The sequence below is a fragment of the Theobroma cacao genome, chromosome 1 (genome assembly GCF_000208745.1).
Source record: "Theobroma cacao cultivar B97-61/B2 chromosome 1, Criollo_cocoa_genome_V2, whole genome shotgun sequence".
In the NCBI taxonomy this organism is placed as follows: domain Eukaryota; kingdom Viridiplantae; phylum Streptophyta; class Magnoliopsida; order Malvales; family Malvaceae; genus Theobroma; species Theobroma cacao.
The window spans coordinates 9,068,812-9,091,737 of NC_030850.1; the positions used below are offsets into that span (position 1 = coordinate 9,068,812).

Below are 22,926 nucleotides of genomic sequence, written 5' to 3' on the forward strand. Positions count from 1 at the left end.
AAAAAAAAAAAAAAAAAAAAAACCCAACAGAAAGAGAGAGTAGCTGTAAAGCACATGGCCTCAAACCCCTTGGGGACTCAGCTTCAACAACAACAACCACCACCAGCTGACAATGACTCTCTGAAACTACGCCGTTCCGATATGGACTCCGATAAGGTTTTCTTTTTTCCTTCGTAACTATATTTATATTTGTAAAAATAGATTGGCATTTCCTTTTTTTTTTTGCTTAGATCTTCTTTGATCTAGCTCTCTCTCTCTCTCTCTCTCTCTTTTCACTCAAATTAAATCGATTTAAGTGTTTTTTTAGTTTCTTTATCTTTTAAAACTATTTTTCTCTTTTTTTAATATGAATTAAAGGTTATAATTCTATTCTGATTAATTTTCATTTTTTAGTGATACCGTTTATATGATTTTTTTTTTGTCTTGAAAAGTTTAGTCGGTGAAGATCTTGATCTTGAAACTAAGTTTGTTTTTCGGGTTCAGTTACTTCATTTCTGAGAAAATCTAAGCAAAAGTAAAAGGTAAAATAAGAATTGAGGTTTTTCTTTACTTTTTTATTTATTGGTTGTTTCATTTTTATAGTTGCATTTGCTTAGTTCAAGTGTTATAATGCAAAAAAAGTTAAAATGAGCTTAGATTTAGGATCTTCATTATCTTTTACTGTTTTCTGCTTTTTGTCCCTGCTGCCAAACAGAGAATTAGGGTTTTTTTTTTCTTATTTTGTGTTTAGTCTATAAACTCTGTTGTTAGCTAAATTTCTCTATGTTTTAAATTAATTTTTTGTATGATTTTGGGTTTTTTTTTTTTTTGTAATACTTTAGTGAAATTTGTTGTTATATCTTTGATTCTTTACCAAAATTGAGTGATTTAATTTTTACGAGTTTCCTGTGTGTTGCAAACAACTGCTGTGGTTCCTGAAAGCTTTTTATGGCACCTCTTTTTTCTTTGGGTAGATTGTTGTTCAATCTCTTGTAGTTTGCTTCTGGAAGTGAATGTCCTCTGATTCTCTTATAACAGTCTCTTTTTTGCAATGGATTTCTTTATTTATTTTGGGGCATGTGATTCTTTCTTGTGAGTTATGGTCATTGTGTATTATGCTTCGCCTATACATAACTGCTGAGATCTTTGTGCTTTGCTCTTCTTCCAGTTTTGCACTCTTGAGATGCCTTTTAGTTCTATGCAATACCCATATGCTTGTAGTAGTTGATTGTTTTTCTTCTTTGTAGGTATTTATTTATTATAGTTGATTTAAAGTTCATGTGTTTAATTGATGTCCCCTATCTGAGATATCTTTCCATCCATAGATTGTCTTTTTCACAAACGCCTAATGATAACCTGGTTCCAGAAATGGCAACCTACCGGAAATTTGCAATCAGGATCAAGGTCATAATATCTTTTTTTCATTGATGCATTAATGGAAGTGGTGCAACATAGATTGCGGTTTAGTGAAGTAATGATTAATATCAAACATCAGTTTTGCTACTAAAAGGCATTTTACTACATGTTTATGTATGATTTATGGTCCACTTGAGATGGATTCTAGTACCAGCTGGTTACAACTGTGCATATGTGTTTCATCAACACATGCAGAAATAGCCTTCAATAGGGGGAAAAGGTGTACAGGAAGTAAGCTAGGCTATCGTTTGTGCCTTAATTGATCCTGTTTGTTGTTATGATTACAGGAAATGTCTGCTCCTGTTGTTGAGGGCAACAATCAAGTCACTGGCCACATCATTTCCACCACCATTGGAGGCAAAAATGGTGAACCAAAACAGGTTGGCACCTTATCTGCTTTCCATTTTATACCTTCTTTCCTTGTCCTTTTATATTTTATAAGTCATAATGTATGCTCTTATTTGAAGTTAAAGAATTAATTGTCTATTTTCGTTGAAAACTGATGATTGCCATATAAGTATTTTGGTTCTTTTATGATGACTTCTCCTTTTTCTTCTTTTGTTCTATCTAAGCGTTATATATAACCCAATTGAGAATCAAGACTTAAAAATTGCTGATGTTTATTGGTTTCTTCTGTGGTTCTTTGGTTCCTCCTGTTACATGATAGTTGTTTGCTTCCTTGCAGACCATAAGTTACATGGCAGAACGGGTTGTTGGCACTGGCTCATTTGGAATTGTTTTTCAGGTGCAAACATTTATGCTTCAGGACTAGTTGACATTGAACTACTGAAGTAAGTTCCAATTTTTTTGGTCTATTGAGTCCCTTATCTCATCCTTCTACAGGCAAAATGCTTGGAAACCAGTGAGACTGTGGCAATAAAGAAAGTCTTGCAGGACAGGCGGTATAAAAACCGTGAGCTGCAATTGATGCGCTTAATGGATCATCCAAATGTGGTGTCTCTGAAGCACTGTTTTTTCTCCACTACAAGTAAAGATGAGCTTTTTCTAAATTTGGTTATGGAGTATGTTCCTGAGACTATGTATCGGGTTCTCAAGCACTACAACAATATGAACCAGAGGATGCCCCTCATTTATGTGAAACTCTATACGTATCAAGTATGGATTGATTTCTTTCTGGATGTTTTATTTATTCACTTCTTAAATCCTGACAATAAATGGAAATGTCACTCAGATTTTCAGAGGGCTGGCATATATCCATGCTGTTCAAGGGGTTTGCCATAGAGATGTGAAGCCACAAAATCTTTTGGTATACTTTCTCTCTTTCTTTCTTTCTTTCTTCTTTGTTTCATTTTCTGTTTTCAGCAATATCAACTTTTCCCAACCTAATACCTGTGCATTCGTTAGGTTGATCCTCTTACCCACCAGGTTAAGCTTTGCGATTTTGGGAGTGCAAAAGTCCTGGTATGTGCATTATTATTGTTCACCTGTTTCTGTTTTTTTTTCTTTGTTTTTGTTAAGCGCCTGTCTCAGAATTAATGATGGACAACAATAAGTTATAACTGTTTCCTGACACTTTCTAGGCAATCGCAACTTATTATGTTGAACTTGTTCATCTGAGCCTTAAAACAATATAACTGCAGTTGCTTTACCTTTTTGTATCCTGGATCTCCTCTCTCTCTTTTTTTTTGTTTACATTGCAGGCATGTGGACTATTTAATTTTTCCATATATGTTAAGAAATATCTTTCATGATTGACATTTACTCAGGCTGTTGCTTAACTGAAGCTGATGCATATATGTTAAGTAAAACATGTCTTGGTTTTACTTAACCTTTGGAACTTGCTTATTGTGTCTGTTGAATTGGAAGTTCTTGGCATTTTAATTCCAGATAAATGTGTCTCATAAGTTTACACATGATCATATATCCTCAGACTATTTGGTGATAGCTATTTATTCAGCAAGGCCTTGTGCATAAGCAACTCTTGCTCTGGGTGACATGTTTGTAACCCTTTGGTCTTGGGAGTAGCACATTCTATAAAGTTTGATCTTCATAGATGGTCAAAAATGTGTCCCTAACTGAGGTGTTGTATGTTGTTTTGTGTTTCACTGACTTCTGTCTAATACATTTTTTCATGGTTTCCATCAGGTAAAGGGTGAAGTAAACATATCGTATATATGTTCTCGTTACTATCGGGCTCCAGAACTCATATTTGGTGCTACAGAATATACGACATCAATTGATATTTGGTCTGCAGGTTGTGTGCTTGCCGAGCTTCTTTTGGGCCAGGTTAGTAACTTCCATGTAATCTTCTCAGAGTCATTACTAATAAATTTCTGAATGATACTCAAAGCTGTCTTCAATAATATTGGTTTGCTTCCTTTTTTTTTTTTTTTCCATAGCCTTTGTTTCCAGGAGAAAATGCAGTTGACCAACTTGTAGAGATTATCAAGGTGAAGGCTTATTACAAGTATTTTTTGTTATTGAGGTTCATGCAAGTTAGTTAGCCTAGTAATAATGTTCTCCTGTAGGTTCTTGGTACTCCAACTCGAGAGGAAATTCGCTGCATGAATCCCAACTATACAGATTTCAGATTCCCTCAAGTCAAAGCCCACCCATGGCATAAGGTATCCCTTTTACTATTTGCATTTCGGAAATGGCAGTTGCTTAATAGTTTTGGAATATGTATTTAGAGCCAGGATAAAACGTCTGCCTTTTTTTAATAAAATAATAAAAAAAGTGTGCCTCTACTAGAAGCATGTATAAGAAATGGATAATACTGGCATATGGCCTTGATGCCATTACAAGTTAACAAATAACTATGGACTGGGATTTCTATTTCAATAATTTTAAAGTTGATTACGTGTATAACAATGTCCTTGGTTCAGGTTTTCCACAAGCGTATGCCTCCTGAAGCAATTGACCTTGCCTCACGCCTTCTTCAGTATTCACCAAGTCTCCGATGTACTGCGGTGAGTTAACTTTTGTTTTTTGGGATAGTTAAGATTGAGTTAACTTCTCCCGTCATTTGATGAAAATTTATCACTATGCTCCAAAATTAAAAGGCCATTTTTGCAAGTTATTTTGTCATTTACTTACTATACTAAAAAAGATTTCATGTCCGGACTGCAATTTTTCCCCTATTCAAATATGAAGAGCCTCACATGTCTTCCAAAAATCTACATTAAATTATGTGAATAATTACTGTATTTCTTACTGGCCTCTTCTATTTTTTTGTTATTGCAGCTGGAAGCATTAGCGCATCCTTTCTTTGATGAACTACGTGAACCCAATGCTCGCCTTCCAAATTGCCGTCCTTTACCCCCACTTTTCAACTTTAAACAAGAAGTATGATTCTCATTATCTTATTTGTTTCAAACAGTTTTGAGGAAGTATGTTTGGCACTTGCATTGTTGTTTGTTAATGCATTATTGATTGTTTGCATGCCTACTAAATTGCAAAGAACTATGGAAGCCAACGAGCTTGTACATTAATACTTGGCCCTCATCCTTCTTACTTGTGTGTCTGCACTATGATCAACATAAGCCCCTTGTTTATAGCACTTGGTTTTTCCTTTTCCTTTATCTGATTCTGTGTTCTCATGCACGTCAGAACATTTTGCATGAAACATCAACAGGATTGCATGCATCCAACAAGGCATGATGTGTTACAGAATTTTGTTTGTGCTGATCCCTTCTCTTTCTTGGTGATCCCTTATCCATTGACTTTTCATGTCTGATTCATTTATAGTTAGCTGGAGCTTCCCCTGAGCTAATCAACAGGCTGATACCAGAGCATGTGAGGCGGCAGATGGGTCTTGGCTTTCCACATCCAGCTGGTACGTAAATGTGGAAAAAGCAATACAAGGAATCAAGTCTTCTGTTAGTGGACGGGTTCAACGCAAAGGAAGGACGGACGGAGCTCCTGGTCACTAAACCAAGCTTTCTAGCCTATTCAGTGGATTTATTGCCCCGCAAAGATGTATGCATATACTGGCTTCTTCTGGCTTAACATGGAAGTTGGCGATATCTGTCTACCATGTCATTCTAGCTACAACATAGTGTTCCCCTGTTTTTGTACATTGTTTTGATCAGAGCTAGGAGTATAAAAAAGGTGATGCAATCCATGTGTAGCTAGGAGAAATAGCCCAGCCGAAGCTGAAGGAGTTGTACGTACTAGTTTGGCTTGCTTCTTAAATGTTGCGCTAGTTTTACATATGTTTGTTGCAGCATGTGGACATAAACCGAATTTCATCAATTTAAGTTCCACCCTTTTCTCTTCTTTTATTTTGTTATTTTCCCACTACGCGCGGTTTTAAGTTTTGTTTGAAACCTGATGGAAGGCATTATGAAGTGATGCTGAAAGTGGGGAAGTTAAACCGGCAACCAGCCAGCTGTTTGGGCCTCCTCGTGGCAATGCCCATTATTACTGATTGCATTTGTTTCCGTAGTGGCTCTTCTCTCAGAGAGAAGACATTAGTTTTTGTTATATTACTTACTACTCAGTTTGTACTAACAAAAAGTTGAAAGATCCCATCCATTTTTTATCACTAAATTTCCACTTTTATTTTATCTTAATGGACTTGGCCATGTCATAAAGATATTTGATCAGTAAAAATTAGAACACCATACATCCTTTGGCATCAACTTTAGCTGCCACGAATTCGTTACATTGTAATTATTCAGCGTTGTAACTATGCTTTCAAAAATACTTGGTGCACCGTTTTATTTCTAACTACAAAAAGGCTAATTAAATAGCGCCACCGACTGTCGTTGCCCTTTCTTGACAATCAGATTTGAGATCAAATGTTTTACCTCTTTCTATTCTAAGAACAGTTCAATGGAGAAATGATGCTGCAGAATACTCCAAGTACGGCATGCGTGATGCTCGCTCACTCGTCCTTCCTATGAGAACATAAATCTGTTTGTCACAGATGAGCTGAAAGCAATATATACATAAATGAGAGAGAGAGATTGATTACTTGCTTAGCAATTCTATGCGGATTTTGTGACTTCATGAATCGCATTAGCCAAATATTCAACATTGCCCGTTGTAACGCCAGCCATACTGCATTTGTTTGCAACATTAGCAAATAAGTTTTCGCTCTTGATGCGTGCACCAACAGTCCAGAAAGAGAGAGGAACTGCTTTCAGAGATATATTACCTGATTCTACCATTGCGAGTCATATAGATGTGAAATTCATTTGTCAAGCGATCCACCTGTTCCGGTGTCAACCCGCTATAGCAAAACATCCCTATCTGCTTCAAATAACAAGGATTATCATCGCTAACCACCATCTAACTTGCATAAAATAAGTCAGCTTATACTCAGACAAGTAATTGACAAACTTAACAAACCTGATTAGTGATGTGCTGCCATGATAATGGTGACCCTAGCTTTTCAAGGTTCCCTCGTAAAGCTGTTCGCATTCCGATTATGCGATCTGCCATGACCTGGAGAGAAAAATATTGGAATAAGTCCAATTCCTTTTGAAGTTTAGTCAATTTCAGGTAATCCCAAAAAATAATATTAAAAAGATAGTTACTTTTTTTATTTTATTTGAAATAACAGATAATTACTTTATTACATTCAACTATGTTCATCTCAGGGCTGCACTGTGATAGAATAAAATAGGAAATTTGCTAAAATCTATCAAAAGTTCATTTGAGAACCAGATACTCCGCCAGACACTCCACCCAAAATCGCTACCAAACAGTCTCTCGTACAGAAGCTTAAAAGTGTTCTAGTGCTACCTAACTGGCCCTCCTAAGGAAGCTCGGTTGGGTTCAATGTCAAGTACATGCTTCCATGGGTTTTATATGATCATCCTTAACCCTAGAACGTGCAATAACCAAGGACATCACTCACATATACTCACCTGCTGTCATTTTGTATAATTAGACTAATTGCAAACCTTTAATAAAAAAGCCTTGCAATATTACCTTAACTTCTTTGAGCCATAGTTTCTTCAAGTCTGGATCACCAAGAATGGTTGAAACTATGAGTGCACCATGAAGAGGTGGGTTGCTGTACGTGGGTCTTGCAAGCTGCTGCAATTGACTTTTCACAGCTACTGCTTGTTTTTCATCTTTGCAAAGCACACTGCAGTGGTTATTGCAGACAATCGGTATCAGGAAGTCAAACTTTGATAAGCAAAACGTTCTGCATTCCATTTCCAATGCTAAAGAGACACTTACCTGAGGCATCCTACCCGCTGGCCATAGAGTCCCATATTCTTTGCATACGATTGGGCAATTCCAATATAGTGACCATCCTCAAGAAAAATCCTGATGGACTTTGCATCTTTCTCTGGATCACCACTAGCAAAACCTTGATATGCCATGTCAAAGAAGGCAAAATGACCTTTCACCTAAAAATAGAATATAATGTTTAAACAAGGCAAAGCAGTAGTGACAATTGGAAAGGACAAGAGCATGAAAAGTGAACAAGAGGGTACAAATTGTTTCAAGAAGTAACTTTGGGGAAAGAAGAAGGGGCTCTGAAGGAGTATTTACTTTGAACTGGTGTGAGATTTCTCTCCACTGCTCCTCTGTAGGATCCACACCAGTAGGGTTATGAGCACAAGCATGAAGTAGAAAGAATGAGCCATTTGGAGCATTCTGTGCAGAAAGAGGGACATAATATTGGCAATGATGATACACATTGAAAGTCAAGGGGAATTAAGCAACTAATGGAAATAAAGAATAAGGGTAAATATTAATTCCAATATTCAGGTTTTGTAGGATGATCCTTGCATACCTTGATGTCATCCATCATTGTTGCAAAATCTAAACCCCTAGATTCAGGGTGATAATAATGGTAAGTTTTCTGCGGGACCTGAGCATCTCTCCAGATGTTGTGGTGGCTGTTGAAATCCCATAAAGCAATAAAAGAAATGAGAGAGAGATTTCTCAATCTTATAACCGGACTTGTCCAGGTCCTCCAACGAAAAAGAGGCAAGTGAGGAGGCATAGTATTTAAAAGACAATAAAGACTCACTTGGCCCAAGTTGGGACTGGTATATAGATTTGGGAATCAGGACGAAAACGCTTTTGGAAGTCCGCGAAAAGTCGGCATGCGCCAGTCCCAGACAGAGCTTGGACTGCTGCTATCCTTCTGTCTTTTATCAACTCAGAATTCTCTCCATAGGCCAACTTTAGTGTTTCTTCCACCATCTTCACACTTCCTCCCATAGGAAGATATTCCCTAATCAAAAGACAACATACAGAGAACATTTCCATCAATTCTATGGAAATAAAAAGAATAAGAAACGAGTTGTATGATTGAATATATAAATTCCACCATCTGAAGATGGATGTTGAAAGAATTAAATATCCATGAGGTTCAATACAATCCATCTATAAGACAATAAAGAACATGCAAAGGATGTTATATAAGCACAGTCGAACACATATATGTGCATATATGAACCATCATCTCACAGGAACAGAATAAAAGGGCATGATGAATGGAAGCTTGTTCTTGTATCAATGCACAAAGAAAGGATTTAACAGAGAAAATGCTGGTCTACTTTGTAAAGAAAAATGTAACTGACTAGCATTCCAAGGGTGCTTTCCAGATAAGGCCAATCCAAAGTTAGTTCCAGCAGTTGCATAAGAATAGAAAAAACATACATATAGTCGAGCACAGACAGATTGATAAAGATTTTCCTATATTTAGGAGCTTTTATATACAATATTCAAAATGAAAATTAACGGTCCTATGCTACCACCTTTGATAATTGTTTAAGGATCTAAGCTATACCAGTCAGAGACAAATTCTGAGTTACTAGACCTTTTTCTTTCTTTTTCCCGTTTCCAGAAATTATATTTAGGGCAGCAAGGCAGATTCACGGAAAAAATATAATTCAAAAGATATACTGATAGATGCTTCAATTCTGATTCTGGGTAAGATCTATCAAGGAAAAAACTTTCATTTTTAAGGAAGTTTCTAGTCCATACACTCTTAAATCATTTTCATAGAGGTTGCATTTTAGTTAGGTTAAATACCATTGCCACAAAGGTGGAACTAAGACCAGATAATATCCAGTAATCATAGGACTACCTTCCTTTATCATTCTGGAAGTCTTGCATTTTAGTATCTAAGCTCCCTACAGGATCCACTTTAACAAACCAGTAACTGTATTATTCAATAATTTCACATCTTCTAATTCCACTAAGCTAAGTCTCAAAATTTAGTAATATCCAGTAATCATACGACTACCTTTTCTTTAAAAGAAGAAGCCGCAAGAAAAGGGCTAGACAAGAATATTCTGTAAGACTTATCAACAGAACCATGATCTAAACCATAAAGTGTCAACATCATGAAAGGAATCAAATGGGTAGTGGGAGATAAAAGGGTTAGTTCCATGGGACCACCCAAAAAAAGTTACCAACCCGTCAAATATGAAATTCAATAAAACTTCAACAGGACTCATTACTATTGGTGACAACTAATCTTAAATAGATAAATAAAAAATAATTGAAAATGCACTTAATTAATTGTGAAATACAATTATCTGTTTTATTGATAGTTTTGTTATTTTTTTTTATAAAAAAAATACGAAACAAAAATAATAGAAAACAGAGCCTCAGTTGTTACTTTAGGACTTGGATTTTGCTTCCTTAAAAGTTGATAAACCGTTTCCACCAAAAAATAAAAACATTGCTAAACAGTAAAATTAAATAGTAATACGAGCCAAAATGTGACCAAGACATGCATCCAAACATAATTGTCAGGAATAAGCATTATTTATGGAACATACTTTTTATTTTCAATAATTTACAAAAGAAAAAAAAATGTAATTAGTACCAATAATAATAAAACAAAGCCTAACTAGTTACGTTTTGTGCTATAGTTATGACTTAGAACTTAGAAGAACAAAGTTAAATGATTAAAATGCTTACATGTTCAAATATCCAGCAATCCTTCGCTCGGCTTCCCTAACACATTCCAAAACGACCGGCTTTCCATTATCATCACGGTAAGCACCCTGAAAACAAAGCGTAAGGAAGTTCAACTACTCTATTGCCTTTCGTATTTTCAGAATGATAAAGAAAATTGCCTGTAATTGTCAACAGACAACAGGTATTAATGTTCTGTTTCATCTTGTTCAAGCTCTATAATTTCTTAATTACTATTGAATTAATTACCCATATTTTAATCCCAAAAATAGAACTCAACTCGACTGTACGAAGCCACGAATGTAAAACTTGCAAAAAAAAAACACTGTGCCTAAAACAAAAAAGGGCAATGTAAAGACATAAAAAAAAAAGATTTAGGTATTATTTGGTTAATATTTTTAGTTTTTTACTATTCACAGTTTACTTGAAAAAGTAAAAACATGCTACGAAACAAAAAGAGATAAAAAAAAACCTTTAATAATTAAAAAGTAAAATAGTATTTCAAGAATAACCTTATAAAATTATTTTATTTTTATATGAAATAATTATGCATTTAGAATAAATTATTTGCAGTATTCAATTGTATAAAAAGGAAACTGTTTCTTCATTTTACTCCGACAGTTACTATTTACCTCTTTTGTTTTTAAGAAGTTCTAGATAAAGTACAGAGGGACATCGAAGATCAAATAGAGCCCAAGTTTGTCTGTTTGGTAACAGAGAAACTTACAAAAACATAACCAAGCAAAAGAGGCTTACACAATTAGCTCAAACGAAGTAGTACAATTTTTGAGAAGCAATAATTAAACGTTTCGTTAGCGTACGTCGTTTCAAAAAGAGAGCAGCTCAGAAACAGAAGAGTCAAAGAACAAATCCGTAAGAGAAAGAAAGAAAAGAAAAGAAAAGAAACATACGACTCCAACATTGACTTTATCGGGATTGGGATCGGCCAAAAAAGCCTCCGTAACACCAAGAATCGGATCCTTCGGAGCAGGCTCCACGCTACGCCACCAAGACGACATGGATCTCTCTCCAAGGACCGCCGTCCGCCCCATGAGCCCCCCTGACATCGCTCTTCGGATAGCCATATCGCCACAAACAAAGACGCTCGTAATTGGAACAGAGTGAGAAAGCAAGAGGTTTTACGTTTACCGATGAAACGAAATAAATATACCAAAACAACTGCTAGTAGTGCAGTTGAAAAGTTTTGCTAGTGTTTATATACGAGTAAAATGGTGGACATGTTGGGAGGAAGCGAATCGAATCCGGCTGAGAAATTTGTTGCAACGACCTTGAAATGCGTGAGGATGCTCCCATTGGAGCTTTACGTCTTTGCCTTTGACACGGGTTTCTCCGGATATTACGACTTTAACCTTTAGGTTGATTGCTTTGCGTCATTGCCTGCCTAGCTGCTTTTGGTTTGTTTGACTTCTCGTCAGTTTTGACTGCGGGCGATACACAAGACTATTAACTTTATAATTTCAAATTAAAAATGAAACTAAACATGAAAATAAAACTAACAATCCTTTTTTAATTGATTATAATTTTCAATTATAATAAAAAAGTATACTAACAAGTTCTTTTTTATGTATAGATAAAATTTCTAATTGCATTGAATCATTTTATTTAAAATAAAAATTTACTTGATTCATAATTCTTTATTCATTATATTTTTAGATTATAATCTTATGAAAAAAATTACATATATAAAAAAGATATTTTATTTAAAAATAAATAAAAATGCAAATATTCAAGTGTCAACAAATGTTAGTATAAAAATATAAAAGACAAAAAAAGGAAACGGTTATACATGTCAAATGTGTATAACTTACTCTTATAACGTGTATGCCAAATGCTAAGTACAGTGTATTTGAAAAAAATCAATTAAATAAAAAAAAAAAACAATGTGGAAGGCAAGTCTTTTGAATTAGAAATGAATGAATATTTACGGAAATTGAGTGGCATGTTTCATAATTGCTACTTAGACTACTGAGCACATTTCTTCTGATTGTTGGAGGAAAATGTTGAAACTAATAAGTATTGAAACTTACATTTTCTTTTTGGCACATAAATTTTGAAGTATATCCATAAATTTCAACTCAAAATACGTCAGATCTTATTATAACGGTTTTATTTGTCTTAAGTTTTTTTTTTAAAAAAAAAAAGCAAAAAAAAGAGATATAATCTAGCTGGGAGTAAAGTATCTTCAAAGCTGTCGGTAATATGAAAATTTTGTTGATAGATAATCGTCCTAAAATGGATGGGACATTGACCGTTGAGGCCACCTCGTGGAGCACTCCTTCATTCATTGCTTGGTTGATATGTTCCGCTTTCAGGAGAAATAAACTTGGAATTTTTTGTTTTGTTTCGTGTGTTGGGTCATGCCAAGAAATTGTGTTCTTATTACCCCTTCCACCTCACTAATTTATTAGGACATTTCAAAGTAGTATTGACTTCTATTCTTCTTCGATGAAATAGTAAGTTTTAAATTGATTCTTATAATTTTTATAATTTTTAAAAGTAATAACTATAAAATAAAAAATAAAACATTTTATTCTCTATTATATCCCTTCAGTTGTCCAATTACAAAGAAAGAAAAGGTGGGAGGTCTTTCAATTTAGTTCTTTTAACTTGGAAGTTAAAAGTATCTCATATTTGGAGGAGAAACTATGGAAAGCATTGCACAAAATTTTATCTGATATTAATATTATTTTATTTAAATAATGATAGATTCGAATGGAACTCTTTAAATAAAAATAAAATATTGAAATGCTTTTGAATGCTAACTGATACCAATGCTAAGTTTGAAACGCTACTCCAATAATTTAGAGTGGAGATAGGTTGGGCTGGGGGCTTGAGCTTCATTTAATGTTGTCAAACTACCTAATAAGAGAAGAAATGGGGAAGGAGACACTAGAGAGAGATCCTTGCACCTTGACAACGACGAGCAGAAAGAGCTACCTGATGCCACAACTTGCTGGATGTACCTCATCCTCCGTCGTCTAGCCAAGCCATTGATCCACAAAGGAAAAGACAGAGAGGCTATGAGAATTTCTTCCTATTCCCTGAGCAACCAGCCTCTAAACTCCTTTCTGCAAATGCAACTAGAATGGATCCCAGGGAGAAATAGATGCTTTAACCCAGCATTCAATGACAACTGCCAAGGTTCCAGATAATTTTCTAATGAGGTGCCTCTTCCTTCATCACACCTGCAACAGACAGTTTCAACTTAAACTAATATAGTGATACTTTAACTCCGTTCTAAATAAAATAAAAATAAGGGTACGCACATATAAATCAAAATTAAATTTTTTACCTTGTATTTTAAAAAATTCACATTTACCTATTTCCGTATAAACGTTCCAGTATCTTTTGGAGATTTAAGGGTGTTATGTGTCTTAAGTTAAAAAAAAAAAAAAAAAAAAACAAAGATACAATCTAGTAGGAATCCATCCAAGTTAGGTATCTCAAAGCTGTCAGTAATATGAAAAATTTGTTGAGAGATAATCGTCCTAAACTGGATGAGATACAGTGTAGTTGAGACAGCAGTACAATTAGGTGCTGCACACCTCTTAGGGCCAGAAATCGACCCTGGACCAACATTGATTGGGGTCTCATCGACAACCAATAGGCCACAGACATACCAATGCCACCCAGTCTTGTAGCACTGTGGGCTAATCGCAGAGTGCACAGGGAGCCCAACTTCAAGAGGACTGCTCAAATAGGGTAGTTTGTTTGGGATAGAATTCTTGTGTATAGTTATCTATTTATTTTATTTGTACTAGGACTTTAGGCTAGTTGTAGAACATATGTTTACTTTAATCTCTTATTATTTAAAAATTAAAATCCAGAATTTATAATTCACTCAACCAACAGTCAACAGACATGACAATAGAGAGCAGCAATGCTAGATAACCTTGGAAAAATATGGAGAAAGCAGGGAAAGCAGTTACCTGTGAGTATTTTAGACCATTGATCCTGCAAGGCTAAGTCTTCCATGTAAAATACACTTCTGCAAAACCCAATTGAGAGAGTTAAATCCAATACAGTTGGAACTTCATCCATCCATCTCCGCTATTAAATGTCTATCACCCCCATTGATTTAATAATAAATTGAATGTCTAAGAAAGTAGCGAAAGAGCATCTTTTCAAGCTAATGCACCTTTCAACTACTTGTAAGGGAATAATATTTGCCAAGGTAGCTTTTCCAGAGCAATTAAATATAAAGCAGCATATCAAGTAAAAAGGGTTAATAGGGTTCACACTGACAAAGAGCAACAGGATTATGCAAGCTTTAGCCCCCACCCCACCCACAATATATATATATATATATATATATATATATATGTGTGTGTGTGTGTGTGCAAGAATGGTTCCTTAGGCTTTGATTATGTCCAAAATTCTTGCAGCAAAAGACATTTATTGTTGATGAAATACAATTTAGAAAAAGTCAAACATAGCTACTTTGCGCTTAATCACAAGATGGAAGATTAAGCATGTTTTATTGCATCAGTACTTGTGATTGAGAATGTTGTTTGTATAGCACAGATTAGAAACAGAGATAGAAATGCTTGTTTGCCAAATTATGTTATTTTCGGACAATTTTAGGGATATTGATTTTAGGGAAAAAAGCATGCAAATCCACATGTGTAAGCACAAATTGGAGAGGGTAAAAGTTACAACTTCGAATGACAAATTCATGGTTTGAGATCCATAAGAATGACATACATAAGGCAGTAAAATGCATGTATGTAGTTAAAAAGTTCAAGGGAGAAGAAAGGAACCTAAGGTACCATTTGGTTGATGCTTTTACTAGCTTTCTGATTCAGGAAGCAAAAAACAAAAATTGTGTGTGGATATAAAGCAAATTATATTTCGAAAAATAGAAAGCAGAAAATATAACTCTTGAACAACAAAATATATGATTTTACTTTTCTATAATACAATTATGTTAAAATAAGTGTCGCATTTTAGTTATTTGTTTGTTTTTAGTTAACTATGATTTTGCTTCCTATTATTTGCTTTATTTGTAGCTAGTTTTTAGGAAGTAAAAAGCAAGTACCAAAAATAACAAGCAAATGAAGCTTCAGTTTTTCCCACACCAATGAATTATGCAAAACTTTAACCCTGATGCATTTAAATCAATGGAGCAGTTTTTCCTTTTTCTTTTTGTAAAGAAACATGGAGAATGGAGCACTTATTTTAGCTCTTCAATTGTACTTTCTCTATAGCTTTCAATTGTTAAGAGGGTCAGAGCTTGCATGTCCTAAATAGACCAAGGGAAATACCAAGTTTTACTGATGCCTTCATTTGGCAAATCAGAAAGAAATGAAAAAGAAAAAAAAAAAAAACTAAAAGTCAATTTTACACTTGTATGCTTATTTATATCAGCCAAGCAAAACTAAGGGTCGTTTACTTATATTATGAGAATCAACATTACTGTCAAAGAAATAATCAGAGGGCATAGTCAAATTGTTATACTGAGTAATGTATGCGGCATTAAAAATTTTGCTGATCAAATGATTCATTTTGATTATAACCTGTCCAAATTCACTGTTTCAACTTAATGCTTTTTATATGACAATATAGTAGGCACATATGAAATACAAGATACTCCAGACGCAATAAGGCGGGAAGCAATGTCAATCTCTCATACTCAGCCTTATGCGGCTTGCAACAATTATCTTGATGAGTAAACATCAGAGCCTATATTTATATAGACAATAACAAAATTAAGCAGGTGACCAAACCAGGTCTCCACTAGGATCGTACAATTTACAATTAAGGTTGCAAGGGAAGTTTCGTGAGAGTAATAAATCAATAACATAGAGTAGCAATAACGTGCATATAAGAATGTCCGTATATCCCAGTAACCACAACTGTACTGCAAATCTCACCAAACCATATTAATCCCAAAAAACAGCACCAAACAAGTAAACTCATAAAACCAAAACCATCAGACCAAATTTTTACTAACAGTTCATTTGGTTGTTTTGAAAAGCAGAGAAAAAGCTCAAGTCAACAGATCCAATGGTATGTTTAGCTCTCTGAAAATTTTAGTGTGTTTGGGTTTAGAAAATATAAATGTTTTTTTATTGTCATTTTCTCAAAGAACAGGAAAAAAGATGTTGAGAACATGTTTGGTGACTGTTTTGAAAATTGCTTTCTACAAAATGATAATGAAAATGGACTAAATTTGGAGAACACAAAAAAGATATTGTGATCATTTTTAAGAGAGTAAGGAGAAAACAATGACAACATGACATTCCCAATTATTTTATCGTGCAATTTTTTCTTTTTTTACTTTTAATATTGTTGCTTTCTTTTGTTCCAAATGGCCAAATCCAACAACCAGGCCATTTACATTTTCTTTAAGTGGGTTCACAAACCACAATAGACAAGAGGTGAAGAATAGAACAAGCCATTTGTCAAAATTCAGATAAAAAACTAAGGTCATCTATTCAATTTTTTAAGAAATTTTTTAAAACAAATTTACGTTTTTATTGAGTGGGTTCCCAAATCATGATAGACAAGAGGTGAAAAATGGATCAAGCCACTTGTCAAAATTCAGATAAATAACTAAGGTCATCTGTTCAACTTTATATGAAATTAAAAAAAAAGGGTTTATATCATGATCTTAATTAAAAATAATTAAACCTCAATATACTAAATAAGATATAAAAAGCAATTAAACTTATATTTATAATTTATTCAATGGAAATTAAATAGAAAACAAACTTGTCACTTGTAAGTTATAGTTGAAATTCTTTTTTGAATAAGATATTTATGCTTGTTAAGTTGTTATGATTACTTGAACTTTCTATAAATTATCTATTCATTGAAATTTATCAACAATATAACTTTTATTTAATTTATTTTAACAAAAATTGTTGACAATAAAAAGCTTCACTTAAGTTTTTTAATCTGATTATATTTGTTAATCATATTCATTCTTTCTTATAAATAGAAAACACTAGTATTCCAAATGCATTATTACTATTTTCATTTTGAGAAAATAATTTTCCATTTTATTCACCAAACACGGTTTTAAGAAATCAAAAAATAGAAAATGAAAATTGTTTTCAGAAAATTAAAACAAAAGGTTTTGTAAACCAAACATGCGCTTAGGTATCTCAACGAACATAGTTTCTTCACCAAGCAATTCAACTCCTAACCTTTTTGGTCTTTGTGACTTCTGCGCAAGTGTAAAAAGAAGGATCACAATGAGACTTACAACCAAACGTATTGAGTACTTTTTTGTACTTTTACTTTATTTTTTCCCTATGTTTAAGGTCACTTGATTTTAATACTGTTAATTAGTCAAATTACTTTTAGATTATGAAATTAATTGAATGATATGTTATTAAATTTTTTATTGATTAGTTTTAAGGGTTTTCATGAGTATAGTGGCAAGAATTAGAAATTTTCGGCTTTCATATTATTTGACAAACTTGTAAACTGCACAGGGTGTAAAGGTGTAATTCAAACTAACTATATTTTATCAGTAAAGTTCACATGAGCACAAGGATCAACTTTTCTATCCTGAGGTTTGTCTACACATACCCATGAAGAATTCCATGATCAAATTTATGCCAGTTGAAGGTAAGACTGATGACAATAATAAAGGCAAGTCCGGCACATAAATGAACAATGAGGAAACAGCAATGATAAAGAGAGAGACAAAGGCAAAAGTGAACATGGAAAAGAAAATCACAAAAAAAGAAAAATGAAAAACAAAAACAAAACAAAAGAAGCAAACAAAAGAAAAGTAAAATTTAAAAAAAAAAAAAAAGATGATTACCTACCAACATATGTCCTTGATAGGATGCAAACAGAGCAGCTCACGTCCCTACAAAATAGAGCAAAGTGTCAAAATTCCCAACAATACACTGGCCTTCAACATTCTTGCGTTATTATAACCAACTTTTGACATCTTATTATTTTGAATACTAGAACCCACTGTTACCTAAGGTCTATGATTTCAGTCACTAAATGATCAGGGTCCAAAACTAATTACACATACAGCAGTTGCTTCATTTACAATGCTAGTGAAATAACATGGAAGAAGCTACTGTGACTTTAAAGAGATAAATTAAACAAAGAAGAACAAAGAAATAAATAATTGCAAGTGTGAGAAAGTACAGCATGCATGTCGGTCTCCTGAATATTCAGTTTTAATAGTATTATCATTCCATTGAAAACTCCTCTCGCTCTTTTCTCTATGATACACTCCCTTTCTGTTTAGACCAGAAGTGCAGAAAAGGAGAAAAAAGAAAGCAAAGAAAAATGAACCCAATGTCAAATTGCAAGCTTAAAACATGACCAAACTATAAAGCTGAAGAGGAAAGTTTTCAAATATATAGCTTGCTATTCGCCCATCAAACTTAGTAAGGAAGTAAAGTCCAAAGTCAATAGTTTATCTATGTCCGTTACAAATTAGAAAAAAAAAAAAGATGCAAATAAGAAAAATTAAAAAAAAAAAAACTATGCTGAAGTTATAGACAATGTATGACCATTGACCACACTTGGGTGAGAAATGCAAACTGCCTAGATAACCTTCTAATTTATCACAATTATACAACCAAAAGAAAAAAGCCACAAAGATCCCCTTTTCAAGCCCTTCAAGTTGAATATTTAAATTAAATTTTATCAAAGGCTTTGGTTAATAAATTACTAGCATGTCTCAGACACAGCTGGAGATACCAAGTTTATCCACACTCCTGCTTCTAAAATGGACATCAATTACCTCAAATGCAACAAATTTATAAAAATAAAAAAAGGCTAATTTCTTCATTAAATCAAAATAAGAATAAAATAATTCACTCTTGAAAGGAAGCAATTCCTTACATGATTCCATTTAAGAAATTCTTCGAGAATTAATTTTTGATAGAAGGCAAAGGAAGTCAAATAATCCAGAAAAAACACCAAAACAGAAGCGACCACACGAAAAGCAGCCAATCTAGTAACAAGCTTCATAGATGTATCTCCTGTTAATATGCTACACAGTTTTTGATGCAGAAGTAGAGGTTTCAAGCAATTCACATCACATCATCTAGTGTTTGATGATGGAAACATGTATGCAGTGAATAACAAGTAGTTGTGGTTTGATTCAGAATTGCTAGTCTCTGTCTTGGCCAACAGTTTTTCACCCCAAAAAAGCCATTGATCTTACAACAACAAGAAAGTCACATCATTCCGATCAGTACCTTGATCAACAAAGAATGATCCTCAATGTTAAATCAGCTGTACTAAGAAAATCTTCCAACTTCTAGCACTGAATTGGAAAATAATGGTCAAATTATCAATAATTTAATATTCGAGCTATACGAATCTTGGACTGAACCTTTCTTCCCTCTCCAGGAAATCCAGAATAGCGAAGACCAGACAGGACAGCCCGTTGGGCAGACTTCAGTATTTTCATGCCACTTCGCAAACAAGATAGCAGAAGCTTGGATGCAGAGCGGTACCTTCCAGCTCTGCAAAGATTGTGCACCAAAGAGGAGTAGGTAAAAGAATCTCTTACCTCCATTGATTTAAAGACTTTCATTGCATTGTCAATCTGACCAACTTTACACAACCCATCAATAAAACAATTATAGGCAGCCAAGTTTGAATCGAAGCCCATCGTACTCATGTACTTCAGATGTCGTGCAGCCCCCTCAATATTACCTGCCTTGCACAATGCATCAATCATTATCGTGTGTGTATATTTGTCACATTCCAACCCTTTTTTTTCTATATCATCCAACAACTTATAGGCTTCTTCTAACTTATTATCTTTACAATACATATTAATGAGGGTGTTATAAGACACTATATCAAGCTCAATACCAGTCCTCATCATCTCCACCATGAATTCAGTTGCCTCTTTCATCTTGCCTATCTTGATTAGAGCACCAGTAACTGTGCAGTAAGCAAAACCATCAAACGTATACCCTTTACTCTTCATTTCTGACAATAACTCGAGCCCTTCTTCAAACTTCCTCTTCCTAAAACAGCATCTCAGTACAGGAGTGTATGTTATGGCATTTGGAACATGACCCGATTCTACTATTTCTTTAAAAATCCTCATTGCCAGCCCTAATCTACCAATCTTGCATAATCCACTAACAAGAATGTTGTATGTCATTAACTCTGGCACAAATCCATGACGCTGTAAATTCCTAAACAACATAAAAGCATTCTCGGTATACCCATTCTTACAAAGACCATTCATCATAATGTTAAAAGTAGCGACACAAGGCAAATGCTCAACAAGTATTATATCCCGGAAAACCCTATTGGCCTCATCTGGTTTTCCTAACTTGAAGAAGCCGTGCATCAAAGTATTGTAACTCCAAATATCAGGAGCAATACCTCTTTGAATCATTTCATCAAACAGATTAAAAGACCGAGATATTTGGCAATTCCTAGTGGCGCCAGCTATCAAAGAATTGTAAGAAATAACATCTGGGGAAATCCCAGCTTCTCCCATTCTATGAAGAACAGAGTAACCAGCATCGATTCCAACTAAACGACAGTATGCATCAATAAGAATGTTGTAAGTTACGCCATCAGGGAGCACTCCCAATCTTATACCATCAATAATAACCGATTCGGCTTTCTCCAATTTATGGGCTTTACAAAATGAAGCAATGCAAACGTTCAATAATCTAGTTGACAATCTACGAACCATTCTTTTTCTTTTTCTTAATGTACATTCAAGAACAAGGCCACATAAAGCTAAACAATTCCAAAAAAAAAAAAAAAACCTGCAGAAGAAAAACAATATTCATGAGGATTAATAAGTTTTATGGTTTATATCTATATCTGCACTAGTACTAAATAAAAAACAATAATCTTTTTATCAAATTGTAAAGAATAGGTGAGTCCGGAGATGTAAATAAATCACCTTTGTCTTCGCTAATTTGGCAATGGAAATTGGAAGAGAAGAAGAAAAAAGAACTGGACTGGTGCGCATTAACCGGTGGCGTTAGCTGGGTCTCCGCTGGCGGACTTGTGGGTGGGCGAAGCTTCGACAGCTGCAATTTGCTGTCCTTGGAAAGGATTGAATTTAAGGGGCTGGGTCTTCGGAAATAGAATGACGAAGAAGATGGAAGAGGGAATCTAAGGGAAAGGGGGGAGGGAGGAGAATGGCTATCGCCGGTGGCGGCAACCTTTGAACACTTAATTTAGTTGCAAATAGTTGCCAAACTTATTTGATTGTGTCCTTTTTTCTCTTTTGTTCAAAAGCATTTTAATTCGGTTGATTTTATTATTTGCGTTTTGAGTTTTTTACGGATTTATATTTTTAAAATTTATGAAAATAAAAAAAAAATAAAGGGTATGGATATTTATTTTATTATTTAATTAAAGAATGGGTAAAGAAAAAGTTTAAATGCACATATTTAAACCTAATTACTTAGGTCATAGCCTAAAATCTTATCTTTGGTTTTTTTGCAAAAACTGAGATAAAAAATTATTAATTATTTTTTTACTATTTAATTTTTTTATTCAAATGCATTTTATTTTTTGTTTTTACAATTAAAAAGAGATTAAACAAATTTTATGATGGATTTTTGACAAAAAAGTCCAAAACAACCTTAAACAATTAATATGAATTTACTAAAAAATCATGGTAGTTATTTTACAACTAAAATAAGAAAAATTGTTATTTTTTGTGGCTTTCATTTTCTTTTTTCCTCTCCCATTTACTTTCAACTTCCCTTTTCCCCCTGCACTAAGAATTGAATATATTTAACTCCTTACACTTACTTGTTTCGAGCAACCAAGGAATATTGTTAAAATCATTAACTTATTCCAAATGGCTCTTTTTAAGTTAAACACTTATATATTTATTGTTGAATAAATATTTATAGTTATTTTTTAAGTATAATGAATATTTTTAGAAGAAATATAATTGTATACATTGATGGTTGTGTTTATATATATATTTATATATATAAAGGAAGAATCTTGTTATATGAACTTAAAATAACATTTTTAGCCATTGAACACTGAAGGTGTGAGCTAATAATAGTCGAATGCAAACAAAAAACTGATGGTTGTGTTTTTAAACTCTACAAATGAATTAAAGAGTTTTTATATATCATTTTGATAATTAATTTATTAAATTTTATAATATATCTTAACAAAATATTTGTTTATCTCTTAACTATACTTGTAGAGTCACCTTTCAACCCAAAAAAAATAACCTCTACTTGTAGAGTCCAAAAATTCTAATACGATAATTTTCCTTTTGATAACATAGTTTAAAAAATGCTTAAGGACATTTATATTTAAAAATTCTAGGGGATAATGATAATTGAACCAAACTTATTTGATGCACCCAAGTGCAATTTGCAAATTTCTTAGTACAATAATGACTTAGGTCTAAGCAGTTTGTCTCATATCCAAGCCTAATACAATTTGGGCTAGGCTCGTTAATCTTGGGCCATAAATAAAGGCAAAATGCAAAAATCTTAGAAGAGGGAGTTGGTGAATTTAGTTAATTTGTTATATAAATAATGAGGGTGAATACAAACATTATATAACATTTTTTTTAGAATCAATACACCTATTTAACTGAAAATGATGTAATAAAATAAATTTAAAATATCTGTATATATACATGTATATAAAAATATATGTAAAAGTATTTCAAATTTATCACTAAATAAGGATATAATAAAC

General features: G+C 33.6%; 3 protein-coding genes across 7 annotated transcripts; 1 reads left to right on the plus strand and 2 right to left on the minus strand.

Annotated features, from left to right (window-relative positions):
• LOC18612073 (shaggy-related protein kinase zeta) lies at positions 7-5,639 on the plus strand. Of its 2 annotated transcripts, none has more exons than XM_007048663.2 (12): positions 7-156; positions 1,683-1,775; positions 2,081-2,140; positions 2,239-2,511; positions 2,588-2,662; positions 2,761-2,817; positions 3,502-3,642; positions 3,756-3,806; positions 3,885-3,980; positions 4,242-4,325; positions 4,600-4,701; positions 5,104-5,639. In XM_007048663.2, exons 1-12 carry the CDS (start codon positions 55-57, stop codon positions 5,197-5,199), a joined length of 1,230 nt encoding a protein of 409 aa, XP_007048725.1. In that variant the 5' UTR covers positions 7-54; the 3' UTR covers positions 5,200-5,639. The 2 variants fall into 2 exon arrangements, with proteins under 2 accessions (XP_007048725.1, XP_017982320.1); XM_018126831.1 differs by lacking the exon at positions 7-156 and adding an exon at positions 330-521.
• On the minus strand, positions 5,893-11,583 carry LOC18612074 (aspartate aminotransferase, mitochondrial). Of its 2 annotated transcripts, XM_007048665.2 has the most exons (11): positions 11,169-11,583; positions 10,261-10,346; positions 8,354-8,560; positions 8,114-8,219; positions 7,870-7,974; positions 7,552-7,724; positions 7,297-7,456; positions 6,712-6,807; positions 6,518-6,612; positions 6,335-6,420; positions 5,893-6,257 (listed from the first exon to the last, which is right to left on the minus strand). In XM_007048665.2, exons 1-10 carry the CDS (start codon positions 11,340-11,342, stop codon positions 6,348-6,350), a joined length of 1,275 nt encoding a protein of 424 aa, XP_007048727.1. In that variant the 5' UTR covers positions 11,343-11,583; the 3' UTR covers positions 5,893-6,257; positions 6,335-6,347. The 2 variants fall into 2 exon arrangements, with proteins under 2 accessions (XP_007048727.1, XP_017982313.1); XM_018126824.1 differs by lacking the exon at positions 7,870-7,974.
• On the minus strand, positions 13,006-21,455 carry LOC18612075 (putative pentatricopeptide repeat-containing protein At4g17915). 3 transcript variants are annotated; one of them, XR_001927118.1, is made up of 4 exons: positions 21,146-21,455; positions 18,060-18,103; positions 14,208-14,266; positions 13,006-13,463 (listed from the first exon to the last, which is right to left on the minus strand). XR_001927118.1 is itself a non-coding variant. In XM_018117451.1 (4 exons), exon 1 carries the CDS (start codon positions 20,927-20,929, stop codon positions 19,556-19,558), a length of 1,374 nt encoding a protein of 457 aa, XP_017972940.1. In that variant the 5' UTR covers positions 20,930-21,001; the 3' UTR covers positions 13,006-13,463; positions 14,208-14,266; positions 18,060-18,103; positions 19,102-19,555. The 3 variants fall into 3 exon arrangements, 2 of the variants coding, with proteins under 2 accessions (XP_017972940.1, XP_007048730.2); XM_018117451.1 differs by lacking the exon at positions 21,146-21,455 and adding an exon at positions 19,102-21,001; XM_007048668.2 differs by lacking the exon at positions 21,146-21,455 and adding an exon at positions 19,102-21,001 and having other exon boundaries at positions 18,056-18,103.